Here is a 21,755-nt window from a genome sequence, read left to right as displayed (position 1 = left end):
ACTTTATGTTTAAGAGTCAGCCCTGAAAACAAGGGATAACAATGGAAAAGCTGATAGCTGAAACATTAACCTATGTTCTCAAATACAAGAAAGCTGCAACTGGCTACTTACGGTCTAATGGAGGTCTCACATTATAGAAGTTGATGTTCTTGGCTAGAGCCCAATTCCCTGAGAGAATGAAGATCTGAAGAGAAGCTACAGCCAACATGTGAGAGAATAATAGCATGCTGACTATTACTGAACAGGGAAATCTAAAATAGTTGTGCCTAGAAAAGAAGAAACATACATTATGACAGAGGAACCATAAAGAACGGAGAATGTGGAGCATTGGACTTCCTGTAAACTTGATTTGAAACCTTGACAGTTCAGTGATTGGATCTGGACTGCTACTGCCTGTAAGCATACATCACTAACCATTACGAGCCATTCAAAGCTGAGCAGCTGCTGCCTTCTACTGGTTAGCATTTTGTACAGGACAGCTACATTTCTACAATCAGTACTGTAGTAATTTTGATATGCTATGTTATTCAGCTACATGAAGAGTTCCCCCAGGCAATATCAGTCTTAGAAACGGCTTATAAGGGTATGTCTACACTGTGATACAAAACCTGAGGCACTGAGTCTCAGACCCCATGTCAGCTGACGGGCTCATGGGCGCTCAGGCTGCAAGTCTAAAAGTAGCAGTGAAGACATTCAGGCTTGGGCTGGAACCCAGGCCCAAGGATATGTCTACAAGAGGATAAAAGCCCCACAGCATGGCTGCACCTGGCTCAGGTCAGCTGACTCAGTCTCACAGGGCTAAAAATTACTGTGTAGATGTTCAGCAATTTTTCAGCCCCACGAGCCTGAGTCAGCTGACCCAGGCCAGCCGTGGGTTTTTTATTCCCATGTAGACAGACCCTGGTACCCTCCCCCTCGTGGGGTCTCAGAGCCAGGCTCTAGCCTGAGCCTGAACATCTACACTGCTATTTCATAACCCCACAGCCCGAGCCCAAGTCTGCTGACCCAGGTCAGTCATGGCTGCCCCACAGGGTCTTTTATTGCAGTGAAGAACTACCCTTAGTGTTCATGGAAAAATACTTTCCTATCTTGCTTATAACACGAGTTTGACAAAATGAAAATATTTGTAGACCAGGCAAGATGCAATCTCAGATGTTGTTTTTTACATCAGCAATGTAAAATCTCAACTCAAAGGGCCAGATCCCAGCTGGCATAAATTGGTGTAGCACTACTGACATCAATGAATTATGCCAATATACAGCAGTGCAGAATCTGGTCTAAATTGTTGGTCCTTGTTTTTCATAAGCACACTTCTGACTGGCATGGTATTTAAATACATACGCTTTTACAATTTAATTTATCCTTAAAAAAAAATGTATTCCTCAAAGAAAAGCCGAAGCAAGCTGTCGTCATAACCACAAATTAGAAGGAGAACCGTTAATAGCATTCTGTCATTCCTTTACCCTGGTGCACTTGCAGTAAAGAGTCCAATCATCTTGGACTCTTTACTGCAGTCCCCACCGAACCTCTTTTGTACACATTCCGCTTTGTGTTCATACTTTTCAAGCAACTGCATGCACAGGTCATAGGTCTTCAGTGTGAAACTCTATTTGTCTCCTGAGCTTTTGCACGTAAATTCTAGCGCTGGTTGAAATCATTTCACAACTCAACGCTTTTCTTTGAAAAACAGGGACACATTTTTTGCAGACATTTTCACAAACAATTCATGCTACTTTTCTTTTTTTAGCCAGTTCCAGTAAATTCTATCCCCTGCATGCTCAGGCATTAAGTCCTCTCCCCTGTCTGTGTTAGTGCAGAGGAAATATGTGTGCGGACATTTAGGTGTGCATTATGGAGGAAATCCTGTGCCCCTCTGCATGGATGTGGAGGACCTCAGATTCAGTGGAATGGTGACATTCTGCATGGAGAAGGATAGGGTTGGGATGGAGGTTGGGCAGGCCTTAGGGGCCCACTGCACACAAGTGTGTGGCAGACCTTTGAAGACAGAGCAGTGATGGGCAAGGAGAGCTGATTTGTGAATCCTCCAGTCAATCCCAGTCCATGGGGTGGGGGGAGTCAAAGTGCCATCAAGTCAACTCCAGGCCAGTAGCTGCACAAACTGCATGTGTGGCACACTGCGGGGAAAGGGAGAGGGGCCTGAGACTTTCTTCCTGCTCCTGTGCTTCGGAGAAGAACTACTTCAAACAGACTCTTGGCCTGCAACCAATCAGTGGCAGAAGGTTTTGTTTTGTGCACTAGGCCTTACTAACTTTTGTGAACAAAGATTTTTTTAAATTTATGTTTATTTTTAGGATATTTTAAAAGATATTTGAGAAACTGTTTTTGCACCACACTTACAGTGTATCTCCAGGACTGTTTCCTGTGGATGCCCCAGGTCTTCTTAGTACTAGAGCCCAAATTGTTCACAAGAAAAGCATCTGAAAGAACCAAACAGTGGCTTTGTGATCATTATTCGGTACACAGGGAAAGAGTCAGCTCAGACAAAATATGCCTTTAATATTATTGGTAATAAAAGAAAAGAACATATGTATCTAGGTCAATAACATGTATGCCATAAAAGATTTGAACTATATTACCCTACTATTCACTAGTGAGTGCCATGCTAATCACAGTTGCCAACTTTCACGTGGTAAATAAGCACCCCGACTTTCACAATAAACCAAAAATCAAGCTAATCCCATTTCAAAACAAGGCCAAAACAAGCCAATTCCTAAGAACCCCAACATTTAACAGATGGGACAAGTGTGTGTGTCATGAGTGATACTTTCCTGCTGGCAAGGCATAAATCAACATAACGTTGCATCACAATGTTGTAAATTGATGTCATGATGCACTGATGTTCCATGGGTGCTGAAGTCTATTTAAGGACCCTTTAATATTCTGCAAGATAGATTTGCAGAGCCTGGGATTATCCCATAGAAATCAGAACCAACAATGGGAAAAAAACAGGATGGTGACCCTAGAACAATTTACCATTGTCCCAGCATGTCATCTGGCTTATTTTGTCCTTATTTAATCCTTCCTAGAATGAATGGTTTGAACCAACGTTTGTTGAGAGCGCACCCATCCCCCAAAAGTTCTCTGTGTGTTCTGTATTATTTGCTTTTATTTTAAATCAATGCCTGGAGAAGGTCCCATGGCAGAAACACCACTTACGCTCTTTTCCCACCCTGTACATTATAAATCATGTGGCTCGTGTCTCAGTTCTTGCTACTAGATCAACATATTATCCGTGTCAAGAGATGGAAGTTTTTCAGTTCCTTTCCTCTGAGAGAGCCATTGAGAAAAGTGATGAGTTCCTTCTTTGCTTCACTGACGAAACTAAAAAAAAATCCTCAGCGTACAATAAACTTGAAGTTTTCTGCTCAGGTTTCAATGCACTGCACAAGGGAAGAAATCAAACACAGCCATGCCATCATTCATTAATAGAGCCATACCACCACCTCAGGATAAATGAAAAAGTGCAGTTGTAAAAGGTCTTCAAAGTAAATCCCCATTTAAATACATTGCCTATAAAGCTACACTTCCCCTAAAAACAGCCACATTAGAAAAAGGTTATCTGTTTAAATGATCAAATTAAATGGTCAAGATACATTGGGGCTAAAACTTGGTTCCCTCCCCTAGCTCTCAAATGAGAGCACCAGTGTGTGCATTTAGAACATCTACGAAGGGAGATTAATTAATCCTAATTATGATCCATTTAAACAGCCAGCTCTTTTCCATTATGCCTATTTTTACAAATACAGAGGCCAGTCCCCACTCACACAACATACCATATGGGTCACTCTGGTTGCACAAAGGGAACTAAGCTGCCCTAAATGGGCAGGGTGGGATTCTGCAGCAGTAGAGGTCATTCACACATACAGCATCCCCTTCGCCCTCCCTGCTGCACATACCCCTTATATGTCCCTGGCATACTAGGGTAAGGACATGGATGGCCACTGGTGCACCCCTAAAATTATGTCTGCCCTGAGGCTGCTCTAACTTGAGCCAGGACAGGGGTGACAAAGTTGCCTTTATGCCTCCACCTCAATCCCTGCACCCCTTAGACGGGCAGCATGACATGTTTAAACTCAGATCGATTTTGAATGTTTGCATCAAACCCATAAGGGCTAAACACTTAATTAGGCCCTGAATCCCTGCATGATGCTTTGAACATTTTGGTGGCACTGCCCCAACTCAGTTGTTTTTTTGCTCCGAATGCAAACAATTAATCTTCCATTCTTTCATTAAATAGCCCATGCTATGCTCTTCAAATATCACAGATTAGTTGCTTTTACCTAGTCAGGACAATTTTAATCAATCTTGACTCTAAATGTACTTCTGACAGCTGAGCTAGCAAGCCTATTGTTTTATGCTTGCTCTGTGAAGGACTGAACCATTTCAATGCACAGCAGTAGGGAGGTTTATCTGCCTCATATACATTTCCTTTAGTTTGTATTGGCAAATTGGGAAACATTTGCCTTTCTATAAAGAAAGATCTACAAAACCAGTGAACTTTATCAAATACACCTGGGTAGCACATAGAAGCACAATTACACCTGTGCCGGTGTTCTACAAATTCAAGATTTCCCCACCCTATCCCAGTTCCCATTGCTCAAATCACATAGCCTGTGGCAAATGGAAAATTTTAGGGAATACAAATACAGAAGGGCGGGTTCTCATCCGTGCACAGGCAGGGACTTTTCCACACGCCACTCCAAACACAGGGCCTCAGGATCTCCCTCCTTCACCCAAAACTCTTCTCCCTTTCTCCCCTCCCCCCGCCCTGCCCCTAGGACTCTCTCTCTGCAATGAACCTTCATGAGAAGCACTGCTCAGCAGCCAGCATCCCCTGCTGGGATTCAAGAATATAGCTCCACATACCAGGAATCCAGCAGGCAGGCAGGGCCCTCTCCCCACAACACCCTTCACGGGCCGAGGTGGACAAGCATGCGGACAGCAGAGTGGCTCAAAAATAGATTTGGGAGGTGAGGGGGTGAGGGCTGATCCTGCTCTAGCCCTGGCCACCTGCTGCCTATGACAAAGGGTGATAGACATATGTGGGCACTGGAATACTGGCAATCTAATGCACATACTATGGCCCCACTCCTGCAAACACCTATGGATGTGAGTAATATTAGAAATGGGAGTATTCCCACCAAAGCATTTGCTGGATTGAGGCCTACATTGGTAGACACATACACACCCCATGAGTAGGGTTGCTAACCAGGATTGTCCTGGAGTCTCCAGAAATTAAAGATTAATCTTTATTAAAGATTATGTCATGTGATGAAACCTCCAGAAATATGTCCAACCAAAACTGGCAACCCTACCCATGAGAAAAAGTGGTACCTATTTAACATGATGATTTATCATGTACCTTTCACTGTCTAACCTGGTCTCTGCCCATTGAGCTGTGTCTATGAAAATTATTCTTAAAATTGCAAAGCTCAGATCATTTTTGAATCACCTTTTCCCTTCTTCCTTCCTTCCCTCCCTCTTTTAAAAATAGAACCGGCCATGAGAACGTTTCCTCCTCCGCTCTGCAAATGTTGAATTTTGTCAAAGAATTACACTTGCCGAAGGGCAGGGATAGGCAAGCAATTCAATCCTGGACCTATAATAGCAATTATGTAGAACAATGTAATGACTTTAAAATCTGCATCTCCCAACATTGGGAGCTTATACCAGTCAGGAAGAGGAGTTTACTTATCTGTAACTGGAGATATGTGGTCCCTATCTGTGTTCCACTGAAGGTTTCTGCATGCGCACCATGCATCCGGAGCCAGAGAATTTGAAAGTAGTAGTGTTCGTTGGTCTGCCCATGCACCCTTGTTTTGCCTTATGGTTTTGACTGTGGTGATAAAGGGCGAGGCAGACCAGGCTGCACCTCCACTTCCTTTTTCACTACAAATTGAACAGATCTGCAGCAAAGGGGAAGGAGGACAGGAAGTAGAATACAGATAGGGACACACATCTTGAAGAACCTCCAGTTACAGGTAAGTAACCTCCTCTTCTTCTTCGAGTGATGGTCCCTATTGTATTCCACTGTGAGTAATTAACAAGCAGTACCTATTTTGGAGAAGGGTACAAGGAAGAGGATGGAATGGTGGATTGGAGGACAGCCATGCCGAATGAGGCATCCGTCACAGAGTCTTGCACCAAGACATAATGCGTAGTGAAGGTATGTACCAAACTCCACATGGTTGCCCTACATATGTCTGAAAGCAGTATATTGTGCAGGGTGGCCGTAGTCGATGCTTGTGCTCTCGTCTAATGGGCTCTCACCCAAGGCATGGAGGCAGTCCTGACAACTGATAGCAAAGTGTAATGCATCACGAAATCCACTTAGAAATCCTCTGTGTGGAGATTGCCTTCCCCTTAATTCTTTCAACTATAGCAACAAACAGTCTAGGGGATTTCCTGATTGGTCTTATTCTCTTCAGGTAAAAGGACAAGGCCCTGTGGACATTGAGAGAGTGAAGGCACCACTCCTCCACTGAGACATGAGGCTTCAGAAAGAAAGCAAGTAAGCGTATGGGTTAGTGGAGGTGAAACCGGGATACAATCTTTGGTAGAAACTTGGGGTGCAGATTCAGGGAGACTTTGCCCTTATGGAATATGGTGAAAGGAGGAGTCCGCCATCATGGCCCCCAGTTACCCTTCTCATGGAAGTAATAGCTACTAGGAAGATGACTTTCATGAAAAGGAGGGACAGGGAGCAGGAAGCCAGTGGCTTGAGGGGCAATGTCATTAACATCAAGAAAACGAGATTGAGGTCCCACTCAAGAGCAATAGGTTGGACGGGTGGGAAGGTTCTGAGGAGACCCTTTCAAAATCTGGCAGTCAATGGATGCGTAAATATGGAGTGGCCTTCCATGGGGAGAGTGGGGGGATGGAGTGGTGGGTACTAAGAGCCACTATGTGGACCTTGATGGAGTTCAGAGTGAGTCCCAACATCTTCAAGGAGAGGAGGTAGTCTAAACAAAGGGGAATGTCCATGTTTTCAGGGACAAGGCCCCTCTGTTGGGCCCAGGAGATGAAGCACTTCCCCTTGGCCCAATGGGAATGCCTTGTGGACTCTTTCCTGCTGCTCGAAAGGATGTCTTGTACTTCCAGGAACATTCCCATTCTAGCGAAAATGCCCATCCAAAAACCAAGCTCTGAGGTGAACTGTGTATAGATCGGGATGCCTGATCCCACCGTGTTGCGTGAGGAGTTTCAGGAAAGCTGGCAGGGGACACAGGGGACAAGTCAACATGCAAAGAAGCGGAGGAAACCAGAATTGGAATGGCCAGAATGGGGCAACCAGAATGACTATGGCCTTCTCCCACCTGATCTTGTGGAGGTCTTGTGGCAGGAGCAGGAGATGGGGAAAGGCGTAATTGATCTGGTCCAACCAGTGAAGGACAAAGGCATCGCCTTGGGAATGGACACTAGTACCCCTCCCCATGGAGCAGTAGATGGGGCACTTGCTGTTGGCATGGGAGGCAAAGAGTCCCCCATTGGCTGAAAATGTCATTGATTGCAGTGTCATGAAGTTCCCATTCATGGTCGGCCATGAACTTCCCGCTGAGAGAGTCTGCAATCACATTCTGAGGCCCTGGAAGATAGGCTGACAACAGGATCTTGTGGGCAATGCACCAATCCTACAGATAATCCACTTCCGCATAGAGTACAATTGACTTCATGTCCCCTTGTTTGTTGATGTAATAAATGGTGGTGGTGCTGTCAGATATGATGAGAACACGGTGGGAGCAAATGAATGGGAAGAATGTTCAACATGCTCTCCATGTCACCTGAAGCTCCAGAATGTTGATATGCATTCTGGATTCCCGAGGGGTCCAAGTCCCTTGCGTCATGTGCTCACCCATATGGGTACCCCATCCAGTAAGTGAGGCATCCATTATGATAATCATGTCCAGGGAGGATAAGAGGAAAGTCATCCCAGCACAGACCTGCCTCAGGTCCGTCCACCACTGGATGGAGAGAGCACTATGTGGAGGACTGTCAACAGAAAGTCCATAGTATGTTGCATGGGTGAATAGACTCTCTGGAGCCACAGCTGAAGATAGCGAAGGAGGAGGTGAGCAAAGGCAGTGATGTACATGCAGGCTGCCATGTGGCGAAAGAGGGATAGGCAAATCCTGATCGGAACAGGACCATGGACCACTTGGGTGACGAGTTCCTGCAGGATCTGGAACCTGTCCCTCAGTAGATAGGCTTGTGCTGAGACCACATCGATGAAGACCCCTATGAAATCCAGAGACTGTATGGTAACCAAAGTCAATTTTTTGACATTTACACTTACCCCTAGGGAGGAAAGGATTCTTAGTAACATGGAGGTCGAGGCTCGAGTCTCCTCTGTTGAGGACCCCATGACACTGGAGGTGGGCTGCTACAACAGAGAAAACCTTGGTGAAGACCACGGAGCAGTGGTGAGTCCAAATGGTAGAACCCTGTATTGAAAGTGCTGAGGCCGTACCATGAATCTCAAGAACTTCTATGGATTGAATGGATGTCTATGTGAAAATAGGTATCCTGCATATCGAGAGCCGCAAACCACATGCCTCTTTCTAGCGACAGTATGAGGGCTGCTAAGGTGACCATATGAAACTTGGGTTTGCAGAGGAAACAATGGAGGCAGCAGAAGTCCAAGACTGGTCTCCACCCACCCTTCTTCTTGGGTAACAGAAAATAAGTGGAATAGAACCCCATGCTTAGACAGTTCAAAAGGAATGTGTTCTATCGCTCCCCTTTGCAGTAGGAAGTCTACCTCTAGAGCAAGGATACTGTCATGAGAGTGGTCCCTGCGGAGGAATTAGGGTGGGGGATGTGGATGAGGTAGTGTTGTGAACGAGTTTGTATAGCCATGTCCAATGACATCCAGGACCCACTTGTCCAGTGTTATCACACTCCAAGCTAGTAAAAAGAATACTAGATGATCCCTGAAGTGTCGGGTGCATGGCAGGAAGCAAGGTGGTTGGCAGCTATCTAGGTGCATTCAGAAGTATCACTTCTAAGAGGACTGAACATGTGGTACTGAAGGCTATGAAGGTGGTCCTGGAATACGGGATTGCTGGGACTTCTGTAGCTTGTGAGGTGGGTTGTAGGGTCATTGGTGGAAGAACTGGGGAGTCCTGAACCCTTGTGCAGGTGGCGGATCGTAGAAGTTTCACTTGGGTGCAGGTGTATGGATACCCAGGGATAGTAGTCTGGCTCAGGGAGTGGAGGGAATCATCGGTCTTCTTGTTAAAGAGGTTAAACTCATCGAAATGGAGATCTTCTATGGTATTTTGTACCTCTCTGATGAATGCAGCCACGATTCCCTCCGCATGACAATTCCCATAGCCACAGTGTGCAAAGTGGTATCCGCTATGTCCACAGCAGACTGAAGCACCATTCTGACGATCAGTTTACCCTCTTTCAGAATAGCCAGGAAACAGGCTCAATCCTGCTGGGATTTGTCAGTAAAGTCCTCCAGTTTACTGTAGTTGAAAAAGTCATATTTGGCCAATGAGGCCTGATAGATAGAGATCTGAAATTGAAGGCTAGCCAACAAGAAGATCTTTTGACCTAGATGGTCTAGTCGCTTACCCTCCCTGTCTGCCAGGGTGGATCATGGGTGCTGTTGCCTGGCCTGCTCCATTGCCACTTGGATCATGAGGGAATTGGGCGAGGGGTGAGAGAACAGAAACTCAGACCCCTTAGCTGGTACATAGTGCTGTTTTTCTGCCCCCTTGGAGGTAGGTGCACAAGTGACTGGGATATGCCAAACAGTTCGAGCTGACTGAAGAATTGCATCATTGATTGGTAGAGCAACGCTGGTCAGTACCAAGGCATGAAAGATGTTATGCCCAAATAAATTTATTAGTCTCTAAGGTTCCACAAGGACTCCTCGTTGTTTCAGCTGATGCTGTCTGTCTTGTACTTCCTCCAGTGGAATATGAAAGTCAGCAGCCACCCTGTGTAGGAAGTCCTGGAACTGGTGAAAATCATCTGGAAGTAAGGGGGGGAAGAAGAGGTCACAGTAGCATCTGGAGATGTTGATGGGAAACGTTCCTGTTCCATTGCTACTGAACTGAGTGGCTCCTTAAAAACCAGGACCGAAAGCCTACTCAAGGATGGCTGAAGCAGGGATGAGGTGAACCCTCTCTTGCTGAGCAGGAAGGCTCCAAAGGAAAATATTGAGACCAAGACTCCCAATACAGCCAATAGGATGGATCTGGAGGATGCTGCGGAGGGCCTCATGGAGTAGGATACCAGTTCTCTGCTGGGGAAGAGGAGGGTACTGCCACAAAGCTGGTGGTCCCTTTGGGTATTCCTAGTGGCGGTAAGGGATGGGCGTCCCCTGCGCTTCATCCAAATCCTCTGATGACAAAAACTCAGATGCCAGTTCCAATGGCAGTACCGTCGGAACTGGTGGAGCGGTGTACACCATAGGGGAATAGGTGGAAGCAGGACTCGGTAAGTCCTGGGTTGGAGATCATACCTCCCTAGGTACAGTAAAGGAAGGCATGGAGATGACAGTTCCCCAAGGACAAAGAGTTCATGTGGTTCCAGCGCAGTCTCCAACTTCCCCGGTGTTAGCGGCACACACTTCGTAGCCAGAACCAGAGCCAAAGTGGAGGACTGTCTCGAAATGATGGTTTCTCTTGACTTAAGGTGGGGGCCAACATGGAAGGCGTGTGTGGCTCTGTGCTCCATACTGGCGGATCTGCCGGTCTGCATGATTTCTTGTCCTGCTTGTGAGCCTTGGAACGCGCCACTTCTCCGTGGCTGGAATTCATAGAAGGCACATCATCCTTCTTACGCCTGGAGGAAGACTTACTGCCATGCTTCCTTGCCTCCGACTAGGCCACAGCACAGGGTCTGTAACATTGTTACCACCGGAACCAGACTCAATCTCTGCCGAAACTGGAATCGATCTCTGCAGTCAGAGACACGCTCCTGGGTTTCTCAGGCCGATGCACTGGAGGGTTTCCCCAGCCTGGATACTACTACAGCCTCATGGTGACCTCCATGAGGTGCTTCTTGAGGCAGAGAGCCCAACCTTCTCGGGTACAACTTGGGAAGGACAGGCAGATACTGCACCTGGATGAAATGTGGGCTTCTCCCAAAGCAACAGAGGCAGTGTTGGTGCTCGTCACTTACTGAAAAAGAACGCAGGCAGAAAGCGCAGATCTTGAATCTGGGTGTCTTTGGCATAATCCAGTATCCAGGCATGCATACTGGATCAGGGGTTGGGGAAGCCTCACTGGTAAACAGATTCCCCAAAGACTCTTACCTCCTAAAAACTACTACTTTACACTAAACTGACTTAAAACAGCAAAAACTAGAAGAAAATAAATTTTATATTATTCTAATACTATGTGGGGTTTTTTAAAATGCATCAGAGACAAGAGGACAGTAATGGCTCCAGCTCAGACCTTGTGGCCGTGAGAAGAAACTGGAGGCCCTGCCCTTTGTCACTTCAGTTGAAACTGTGAGGCAAAGCAAGGACGCATGTGCAGACCAACGAACACTACCACTTTCAAATTCTCTAGCTCCAGAAGCATGGTGTGCATGCGTATACCCTCAGTGGAATACAATAGGGACCATCCCTCGAAGAAGAAAGAGATGTTTCCCACGTAGCAGAAAGCTTTTACTTTCCTTGTGGAAAATCAGAAGGAAAGGATTTATCCACCCTTGCTTCAAATTGAGATACACACACACACACACACACACACACACCCCTTTCCTGCTATCTCTGAAAATATTTGAATGCTTCTGCATGTCTCATTTCTTTACTACATTGCCAAAATTGCTATATTTATGAGCTTAAGCTTCTTTCAATATCTCATTTAACTATTTTAACATGAGGATACTATATAACATTGTAAAATATTATTATTTTATATTAAAGCTGACTTAGCACTTTAAATGGTCAATGATTGAGTATTATTTCTTTGCTAAAAGCACTCATAAATTAGACTGTTTGTTTTACTATTTTACACTTTTATGGAACTTAACTTTCAAGTCCCTCAAAGCACTAAATCATCATTAACTAACTGAGTCTCAATACCCCTGTAAAGTAGGTAAAAATTAGTACACTCTTTTTACATATGAATAAACTGAGGCACAGACAGGTTAAGTGATTTAAATAAGGATCATATAAATCATCATCAAACAAGCTGGGAATACAACCCAGGACTCCTGACTTGCAGTTTCTTGCTCCAGATGTGTCTCCCTTCTTTTACATTATAATGTTCTATATTATTACATACATAGTTTATATTTCTCTTTATTCTCCTATTCGTTTCTCTCAAACAGTTGCTCTGTCATTAAGTAAAATTATTATTATATTGGTGACAATTGGTACCATAAACTACTTTGTTCCAATGGGCTGAGATTAAATCATTCCTACCCTGTGTAATTCATGTATGATACAGTTTAACACTGCATGTTCCATAAATAGCAAACCAGAATTGTCCAGTATATCTTCTGGGGGGAAGGAGAAGGGAGGACAGACAGTGGTCCAAAAAACAATGGATCAGATCTTAAATCAGCCTGGCTCCACTGATGTCAATGGATTCTTGCTGATTTACACCACATGAGGATCTGGCTCATCATGTGTAATACTGAATAGAAAATGGAAGTGCCAACTTGTTGCTGTTTTTTAAATATAGCATAAAACTCCAGAGTACAGTTGCTTCATTTTTGTTGCTTTTTATGTTTCAGGAGGAATTCTGTTTCTGATACAAACTGGTCCCCAATAACTTAAATCTAGATGCAATGCAAAGATTATGCACTCACAATCCATCTTGTAAAGTAAGTCATTCTAGGTAATAAAAACTGAGAACTTTCACAAGGTATTTTTGTTGTCAAAATGCTATCTTAAGCTTTTATGAAAAGGATTATAGCAACAAATAATCTTCAGCCACAGCAATACAAAATAAATCTTTTTTGTACAACTGTATAACCAGCTAAAAATAAATTTTAAGCCAAATTAGCATAACTGTGATTAAGCCGGTTAGAAGATATGGCCTGACAGCTTTATCTCATTATTCATAACAATATTTCTCACAAGCTTCACTCTCAATTACATCTCTCAACCAAGATTTCAATAATTTGCTACCTTGATTTCAGAGCTGAAGAGAATGCTTCTCTCACTCTGGTAACCCAGCGTAGCTGACATAGGGCAAACCCCTTGATATCAGCCTCCACTTATCTACACCTGCTCATTGATCTCATTTCATGACACTTTGTCTTCTTTCCCACCAGCAGAAAATTGATTACAGTCACACACACCCCAAAAATTTGGGTTCTCTCTACCTGATCTTTTCTATTCTCCCCCCCTTACAGCCAACATCTTCCAAGTCAAAACCAGTTCAGAGCAGTGTACATGTTAATGTAAACTCTAATCAGTGATGCCAACTTCTGCTTTCAATAAGTGAAACTCAAACTTTGAAGGAGGGGGTTTTTTCTTGCCAGAACCTTTCCGTGAAAGCACTAGAGGTTCCAAACTAAAAACAGTGTCATACAATAATAGCTCCACTTTTACAATGTGTACGTGTGCTGTTCTTTCATATGTTTCATGCTGCAAACTTGAACAGCCACATTCCTAACCCTACAATTCTCTTTTTTTCCCCCCACTCCTGCCCCTATTAGCTCATTGACAGAAACTTTGGTCTCTTATCACCTCTTTCTCCAAAGGTCAATTTTAGCAGCACACTGGTTATGTCATTTCTAACAGAGATCACAAGATATAACACTCCAGATAGAACTAATCAGTCCCTGGCTCCAGCACAAACCAAACATGCAAGATCATCTTTCAAAATGTTTCTGCCCCCAGTTTATTTTGTAATTTTTGAACAAAGAACTAGGCAGGAAAGAGTTAACTTCCATTTTTCCATGTGAAAGATGAGGGGGAAAAACAAACAGCAAGGTACAGAGAAATATATTTGCTCTAGTAGTATGAATGATCCTAAATGGACAGAATAATGAACAATCCACTGCACTTAAATAGAGCCACAGTCTATCAAAGCAAATTAGCAACATCAATGAATTTAGCCTCACAAGAGCCTTCTGAGGCAGGGAAACAATCACATCTCAGTTTTATGAATAGAGCAACTGAAGTAAGGAGATTGACTGACTTGCCTCACATCACACATGAAGTCTGTGGCAGAGCTGGGAATAGACCTCAGATCTCCTGAGCCCCCAACTCATGCTTGAATCTCGACACTACCAAGGACCTTAATGAAAGGTCTGCACCTGTTCAACACAACTGCACATACTGCGGTGTCCCGGGTCCCTAAATTATGCTCCTTTGGATTTCCTAGCACATCAAAATAGTTTGAATGAATAATGCACAAAGTCAGTTTGTTGTACTGTTATTCATTTGAGTTCTGATCTTTTCTCAGTATATCACTGGAGATGCTGATCGGAATGGGCAAAGCCTGACCCATATATTCATGTGGAGATCAAGGGCTTCATTCTTCCCTGCATACAAGCTCTACTCAGCACAGAGGGGAGCATCAAGTAGTGATTTAAGTAGTCCCTGTTTCAGCATTGACAGACCCCTAGGCTGCATGAATTGGAGCAGCCTAGCTCCGCCATGCCCCCATCCACCTTCTCCCTGTCCCAGTACATCCCCTGTCCCAGTGCATCCACTGTCCCCCACCACACACCCCATGATGTGGATGGGAGAGGCAGCTGGGTTTTGTACCAGTGGGTAGCTCCCTGCTGCCAGCATCAGCCTCCATTGGCCAGAATCTGACCATTTTGCACTGCCTGAGCACCACAAAGTAATGCAGAACTCCGACTCTGACACTCCCTCCCCAGAGTTCCCGAAAGATGTAGTGATGTAGTCAACCACACTGAGCCTAAAATTCTATGCAGAGATGAACAAGGTCAGTTGAGAATTTTGTTCACATGGGTGTTGTGACCCGAAGTGCCTAGGGTAGCCTACATTGTAAATGCCAAAGTCAGGGCAGACAGCAAAAAGAAGAGCAGATTCCCCCAAAACTGGTGGTTAACACTGTAGTTAGACTCACCTACCAGTCACAAACTGTGCTTCTGATTCCCCACATGAGTTATCAAGAAGCTGAATTAAAGAAATCACACAGCCCCCTTTATTGCATTCCAGTCTCTGACTCCCAGTCAGCAAACAGGCCCACTACACTGAGAGGCTTCTTAAAACTCTATTCAATACACAAAATGCTTTTCTGATACTCAAAGGGGCCAGCCACATTACCAGATCAATACATGCTCACAAACATAGGATGAAATTCAATAAGGACAAATGCAAAGTACTCCACTTAGGGAGGGACAATCAGTTGCATACATACAAAATGGGAAATGACTGCCTAGGCAGGAGTACTACAGAAATGGATCTGGGGCTCATAGTGGATCACAAGCTAAATATGAGTCAACAATATAACTCTAAAAAGAACGAGGTGTATTTGTGGCACCTTAGAGACTAACACATTTATTTGGACATAAACTTTCATGGGCTAAAACCAACTTAATCGGATGCATGCAGTGGAAAATACAGTAGGAAGATATATATACACAGAACATGAAAAAATAGGTGTTGCCATACCAACTATAACGAGACTAATCAATTAAGGTGAGCTATTATCAGCAGGAGAAAAAAAAACTTTTGTAGTGATAATCAGGACGGCCCATTTCCAACAGTTGACAAGAAGGTGTGAGTAACAGTCGGGGGAAAATTAGCATGGGGAAATAGTTTTTACTTTGTGTAATGACCCATCCACTCCCAGTTTTTATTCAAGCCTAATTTAATGGTGTCCAGTTTGCAAATTAATTCCAATTCTGCAATTTCTCGTTGGAGTCTGTTTTTGAAGTTTTTTTTGTCAGAGAATTGGTCTGTAATTTTAGGTCTGTAATTGAGTGACCAGGGAGGTTGAAGTGTTCTCCGACTGGTTTTTGAATGTTATCATTCTTGACATCTGATTTGTGTCCATTTATTCTTTTGCGTAGAGACTGTCTGGTTTGGCCAATGTACAATATAAAACTGTTGCCAAAAAAAAAAAAAAAAAAGGCAAACGTCATTCTGGGCTGTATTAGCAGGCAAGTTGTAAGCAAGATCTGAGAAGTAATTCTTCCACTCTACTCCATGCTGATTAAGCCTCAGCTGGAGCATTGTGTCTAGTTCTGAGCACCACATTTCAGGAAAAGGATTGGACAAATTGGAGAAAGTCCAGAGAAAAGCAACAAAATAATTAAAGGTCTAGAAAACATATGTGGGAAGATTGAAAAAATTGGGTTTGTTTAGTCTGAAGAAGAGAAGACAGAGGGGACATGATAACAAGTTTCAAGAACATAAAAGGTTGTTACAAGGAGAAGGGAGAAAATTATTCTCCTTAATCTTTGAGGATAGGACAAAAGGCAATGGACTTAAATTGCAGCAAGCGCAGTTTAGGTTGGACATTAGGAAAAACTTCTAACTGTGGTTAACCACTGGAATAAATTGCCTAAGGAGGTTATGGAATCTCCTTTGTTGGAGATTTTTAAGAGCAGATTGGACAGACACCTGTCAGCGATGGTCTAGATAATATTTTGTCCTGCCATGAGTGCATGGGACTGGACTAGATGACCTCTTGAGGTCCCTTCCAGGCCTACAATTCTATCTCCAGTGCACTGTAGGCTGAGGCTGCCTGGGCACATTGAAGGAGCTAGCAAAGCCAGCTTTTATGAAATAATCACAAAAATGTATTTTTGTAAAACTGAAGTGAATGGAGATTTCAGGTCTGAGAATTATGTTTTCATGGCTCACGTGTTCTTATGTTTATCAAGTGAATTGATTTTAATCAGAAATATGTTGGAGGCCAGGGGTGAAAAAATCCTGGCTCTATTAAAATCATTGGAGAAACTCCCATTAAACTCAATCAAGCTAGGACTTCACCTATGGTGTTTGTGTTTTCTGAGAGGCTTGCTAAAAGCAGCAACTAGCTAATTCATATAAAACCTCTTCACTTAAAGTTTTGGACCCTAGATGTTTTTGTATCATAACTTAGCATAACATGTCACATTTAATGCTGCAGTGAAGTCATGTAGTACAATTAATTTCAAACAGAAAATTATACACAGTACCACCCATTATACCTACCAGATAATGCAGACCTTATTGTACAAGTCTGAACTCTACCAGATTTCTCATATAGACACAGGTTCTGGCAGTTGACTGAAAAATACTCTCTCCCCCCACCCACATCCATCATGAGCTCAAGAGACTGCCCCATCTCTCCTCTCTGCTATCTCAGAAATTCCCCTTTCCCCAACAATAACCTCCTAAATTTCTCTGCCCTTGGGATGTCTTCACTGGACAGCCTGCAGATCCTCTTTTTCTCAGATAAGCCTGAGCCACCTGACGCATTCCTATCATGCATTGCTCTATGATTTTTCTCACAGAAGCACTTTACATAAATAGATCAGTCTGGATTGATGGATGCTCCTATTAAAATTTCTTAAAGATGTAGTAGTAGGCAGCCTATAAAAAGCTATGGAGAGAAATAAATGTGATTCAATTTCCACTATGAAGTTTTCCGTTTACAGTATCCACTGGGGACTCTTTCCACTTGAACCCTTTCACTCACACTACTTGCTATCGAAGGGTGACATGATAGGCTGGAGTTGATGAGAGTTACCAGTGCTTGACATGTGTGGCAGTATACATGACAGCATTTGCTTTTTAATTAGTGGCTTGCAAACAAGGTACAGATCCCCTCCACCTCACAATAAATGCAAGTGATGGGGAAAGGAGAAGCAGTATTTGTTTGTTTTTATAATGTTTGACAAGTGCTAAAAGTTTCCCATGAGTATTAGTGGACAGATGTAAAGTCAGTTTTAATTCCTTATGTGCTAACTGTGGTGTATTGAGGACCATGTTGGATTTGCAAGCTATCACTTTAAGCGATCACTTTAAGCGTGGCGCTGGAGTTTTCCTGTTTTTTGCTTGCAAGCTAGGAGGCAGGCTCTGCTCTGTGTGATCAACAATCAGTTTTTCTGAAAGCCAACTTACAATAAGATGGGGCACGTTGTGAGTGAGTCTACCCTAGGTAGCAGCCCATTTTCTGTTTTGGGGTTCTTGCATGGTTTAATTCTGAATTCTCAGAAATAAAGTAGACTATGTTGCAACTTTTCAACAAAGGTAATTCTAATTTTTCTGTGTGTATGCTGGGAACATAAACAGTAACAAACTCAAAAAGAATAGAGTTAATTGCTGTATCTCTGGACCTGGTTTCACAGATTTCCTGCCCAGAAGGAACCGTTAGATCACCTAGTCTGACCTCTGTATAACACAACCTTTGTTTCACACCATCCAACAGTACAACCCAGAAAGTGGAACGTAACAAATGGCAGATCACGCTGCTCGGTTTTCAGGCTTGCTAGCTCACAACTATTTTAGTGAAGCATTGTTTGGCTCAATTTATCTTTCCAACGTAATGTATTACTTTTGGCAATGTAATAGCCAAATGAATTGCCTATACTGCTGAATGGTGTGTGAACATAAATATCTCCTATTCAGAAGTGTCCAAACATGTATGTAGAACTGCAACTCGAAAAAACAAAGATTGCTCTGCTTCATTCCACTCAAAGGGTCAAATCTACACAGCTGTGAGCACACAACTTCTACTCACAAAATTCCACTGGCACAATCTGCTGCTAAACGGTAGGTTTTGTACAATTTCTTATGCTCCAACCTCACCATGAATAACCTGTCTCCAGACTATTGAGCTGGAGTTGTGGTTTATTCTAGAGGATACAAGAAACTTTATTAACCATTGCACATGCCAGCTGAAAGTGAGACCTAGCTTCCATCATCTCTGGGTTTCTAGGCTCATTTGCTAGAGTGAATCATCCAAACACACATTCCCAGGGATCAGAAAGAATGAGAACATCCAAAGATACAGGGCACTTCAAGGTGCTCATTGTCAAAGCCAAGATGATGTTTATTTTATTAGAGATACATGGGGAGTGAAGAAATAGCTTTTATTGGACCAAATTCTGTTGGTGAGAGAGAAATGTTTGAGTTTACCCAGAGCTCTTCTTACCCTCACCCACCTTGTGTCTCTATTATCCTGGGACCAACATGGCTACAATAACACTGCAAACAACATTTATTTTATAATATTGTTTTCACCAAAGATTGTCTTTTCTTTCAGTCTGATGTGAAAGGCACTGCAGCCTGCACAGGCCTGGGAGTCAGGAGCACCTGATTTCCAACCCCAGCTTTGCAAGTAACTCACATATGAACTGCAGCAAGTCACTTTATCTCTGTCTCAGGTTCATTTCCATACCTCTGCCTGTATCTGAAGAATACAAATCACCACACTTGGGACCCTTCCATTCTCCAGATATTAGGAACAGCCCCATCCTTATTTTAGTACACAGCATCATGGAAGGATGCAGTAGGCTAGTGCGCTCTAACCTTTTGCCTGTGGAGAACTGAGTTCAAATCCTGTTTTGATCACAAATCAAAGCGATTGTGGGGGCTTTTTTCCTAATCTGTGTGCATGGTAAAAAACACTGTACTGAGCTGTACGACTGGCATTCTCTGCTCAAACAGAGATCCACCAAATGGACTGCCTTTCTCAGTGCTATGTACACCTCTCTCCCTGCCCAGAGGCTCTGTTTATCTTTTTTACAAAGTGGCCCCAACCAGGCAGAGAGGATTTCCCATCAGCAGGGCTGGCTGCAGCATGTCCTTGGTTGAGAGGAACCCTATAGAGAAGTAAATAAGAGTTCTGTGCATGCCTGCTCTGCTCAACCATTGCACATGTATCAGGAGAGATTGAGCTATTGCCCCTCTCCACCTCATGGACAGAGGTCCATCTCCTCTGTTGCATTCCTGGCATAATGACCTGCTACTACACCCATTAGCAGTTGTTTCACTCAGTTGGCATGCAGAGGTTGAGAGGCCTAGACATAGGTACAGAAGGAGTTGTACAAATTACATTGCTTAGGGGCCTGCAAAAACTGGGTTTGGCACTGTCAAGAACAGACCATCATGCTAATGATGATGCTATAAATTCACTAGAGGTTCCACTGCTAGGAACTTTTTCCATTATACAAAAAAAATCAATCTTTCCTTCCTACAAAGTGTATGCACTATGGGAAATGCCGCCTCCATAGTAACATGGAAAAATTCATTGCCTCTGCTTAAACTTGGAATTCTTGAGTGAACTGGGAATGCCAGCAATTGAAGAGCAGTAGTACTTCTCTCGCGAACAAATGCTCTGTGAACAAATGCAGCCTCTACAAACCCTGTTGACAATGGTTAGACTTTTAGTGTGCATGCCAAGGTACAGTAACATTAAGCTTTATTCAAGTTAGAATTGTGAAAATTTGGCAGTTTCAGTTTTCAAGAACCTTTTCTTCATCCTAGTTCCTACATGTTCACAGCCTCTGATTTTAACTTAAGTTTGGGATTTAAACAAACACTGAGCTGAAAACCAATAATTGTACCTGCTTCTTAGATGAAATCATGGGGTTTGCATGGTTTCAACTACAGGTGGTCTGAATTGGAATATCAGATCCACATACACACATCAAATGTGGGAGTAGGTGGAGTTTAGAGATGATCCTAGAGCCAAATTTTACTGTTTGACCATATCTCTAGTTTCAGGGCAAAACCATATATTGGTCCAGCCTGGAAAGTTAAGCAAAGATATTATTACCTCTAGACTATCCTGGGCCTTGTTTCTAGTTAATAATGAAACCCAAACCAGGCATGCTCTTCAAGGGTGGAGCTTTTGGTTCTAGTGAGGTCTCACCTTCCATAACACCTGCCTTCTCCCACCCTGCCTTCACCCCAAATTACCATTAAAAAGCAGCTGACATAATCCTTGTTATTACACTGGAGAACTAAAAAGTCTCTTTGAAAATGGGCTGTTTAAACTGCAGAAAACAAAACGCTGACTGCTTTGAATACTTCTAATTAATTATTGCCTACCACCAGCGACTTCATTAATCTAGTTGGTTTTGCAAGTGTAATGGTGCATAACAGAGTCTGCTACTATATGGCTTCCTAAAGCAAAGGGCAAGAACAACTAGTGAAGTTTATCAAAAATCTGGCATTTCTTATACTTAGAAACTAAAGAGAATGCAATACCTCCACTAGTTTTAATTTCTATTTTTTATTAAAAGGTAAATAGAACTACTGACAGTACCAGGCATCCTTTTACATAAGGCATAAGAACATTAGGTGTACAAGAGAATACATTGAGTTATAGGTTAGCCTGAATACAAACTAAGTCATAAAAGATATAACAGTGATTTGTTTTTAATCAAGTCTTTCCATTTGCTCCAACTTTCCTTATATAGTTGTGTTCAGTTATTGCAAAACAGGCAATAAGTCTTTCCATTTCTCTTAATTGTTGGCTTTTATTCTTATGAACAGCAGTTTCACCTCAATTCACTGAAGATTATTTAATGTATATTAACGTTTCTGTCAAACATAAAGGTTCTCTAAAGATCTGCACTGTACCTATTTTATTTATCAGTAAATATCTGTCAAATCTTCCAAGGCCTTGGCTACACTTGCAGATGTACAGTGCTGTGAGTTAAACCTGACTTCGTGCAGCTGAGTAGGGAAAGCGCTGCAGTCTGTCCACACTGACAGCTGCCCAGCACACTGTCATGGCCACATTTGCGGCAATTGCAGCGCTATTGGGAGCGGTGCATTATGGGCAGCTATCCCACAGAGCACCTTTTCCCATTCTGGCACCATGGGTTGTAGGAAGGGG

The 21,755-nt window shown here is 43.2% G+C and overlaps 1 protein-coding gene across 6 annotated transcripts in view; it reads right to left on the bottom strand.

The window, feature by feature from the left end:
- The window catches only part of LYPD6B (LY6/PLAUR domain containing 6B), a 119,739-nt gene that overhangs the window by 17,207 nt on the left and 80,777 nt on the right, over nucleotides 1–21,755 (bottom strand). For all 6 annotated transcript variants that reach the window (XM_065561646.1, XM_065561648.1, XM_065561649.1 and 3 more), the window contains 2 exons: nucleotides 2,359–2,438; nucleotides 112–266 (listed from right to left, as the gene is read on the bottom strand). In XM_065561646.1, the coding sequence (XP_065417718.1) occupies nucleotides 112–226 (115 nt within the window). In that variant the 5' untranslated portion in view covers nucleotides 227–266; nucleotides 2,359–2,438. The remainder of the gene's footprint in view (nucleotides 1–111; nucleotides 267–2,358; nucleotides 2,439–21,755) is intronic.

Source organism: Chrysemys picta, chromosome 11, assembly GCF_011386835.1.
Source record: "Chrysemys picta bellii isolate R12L10 chromosome 11, ASM1138683v2, whole genome shotgun sequence".
Taxonomy (NCBI): domain Eukaryota; kingdom Metazoa; phylum Chordata; order Testudines; family Emydidae; genus Chrysemys; species Chrysemys picta.
This window is presented reverse-complemented; position numbering and strand designations above follow the sequence as displayed.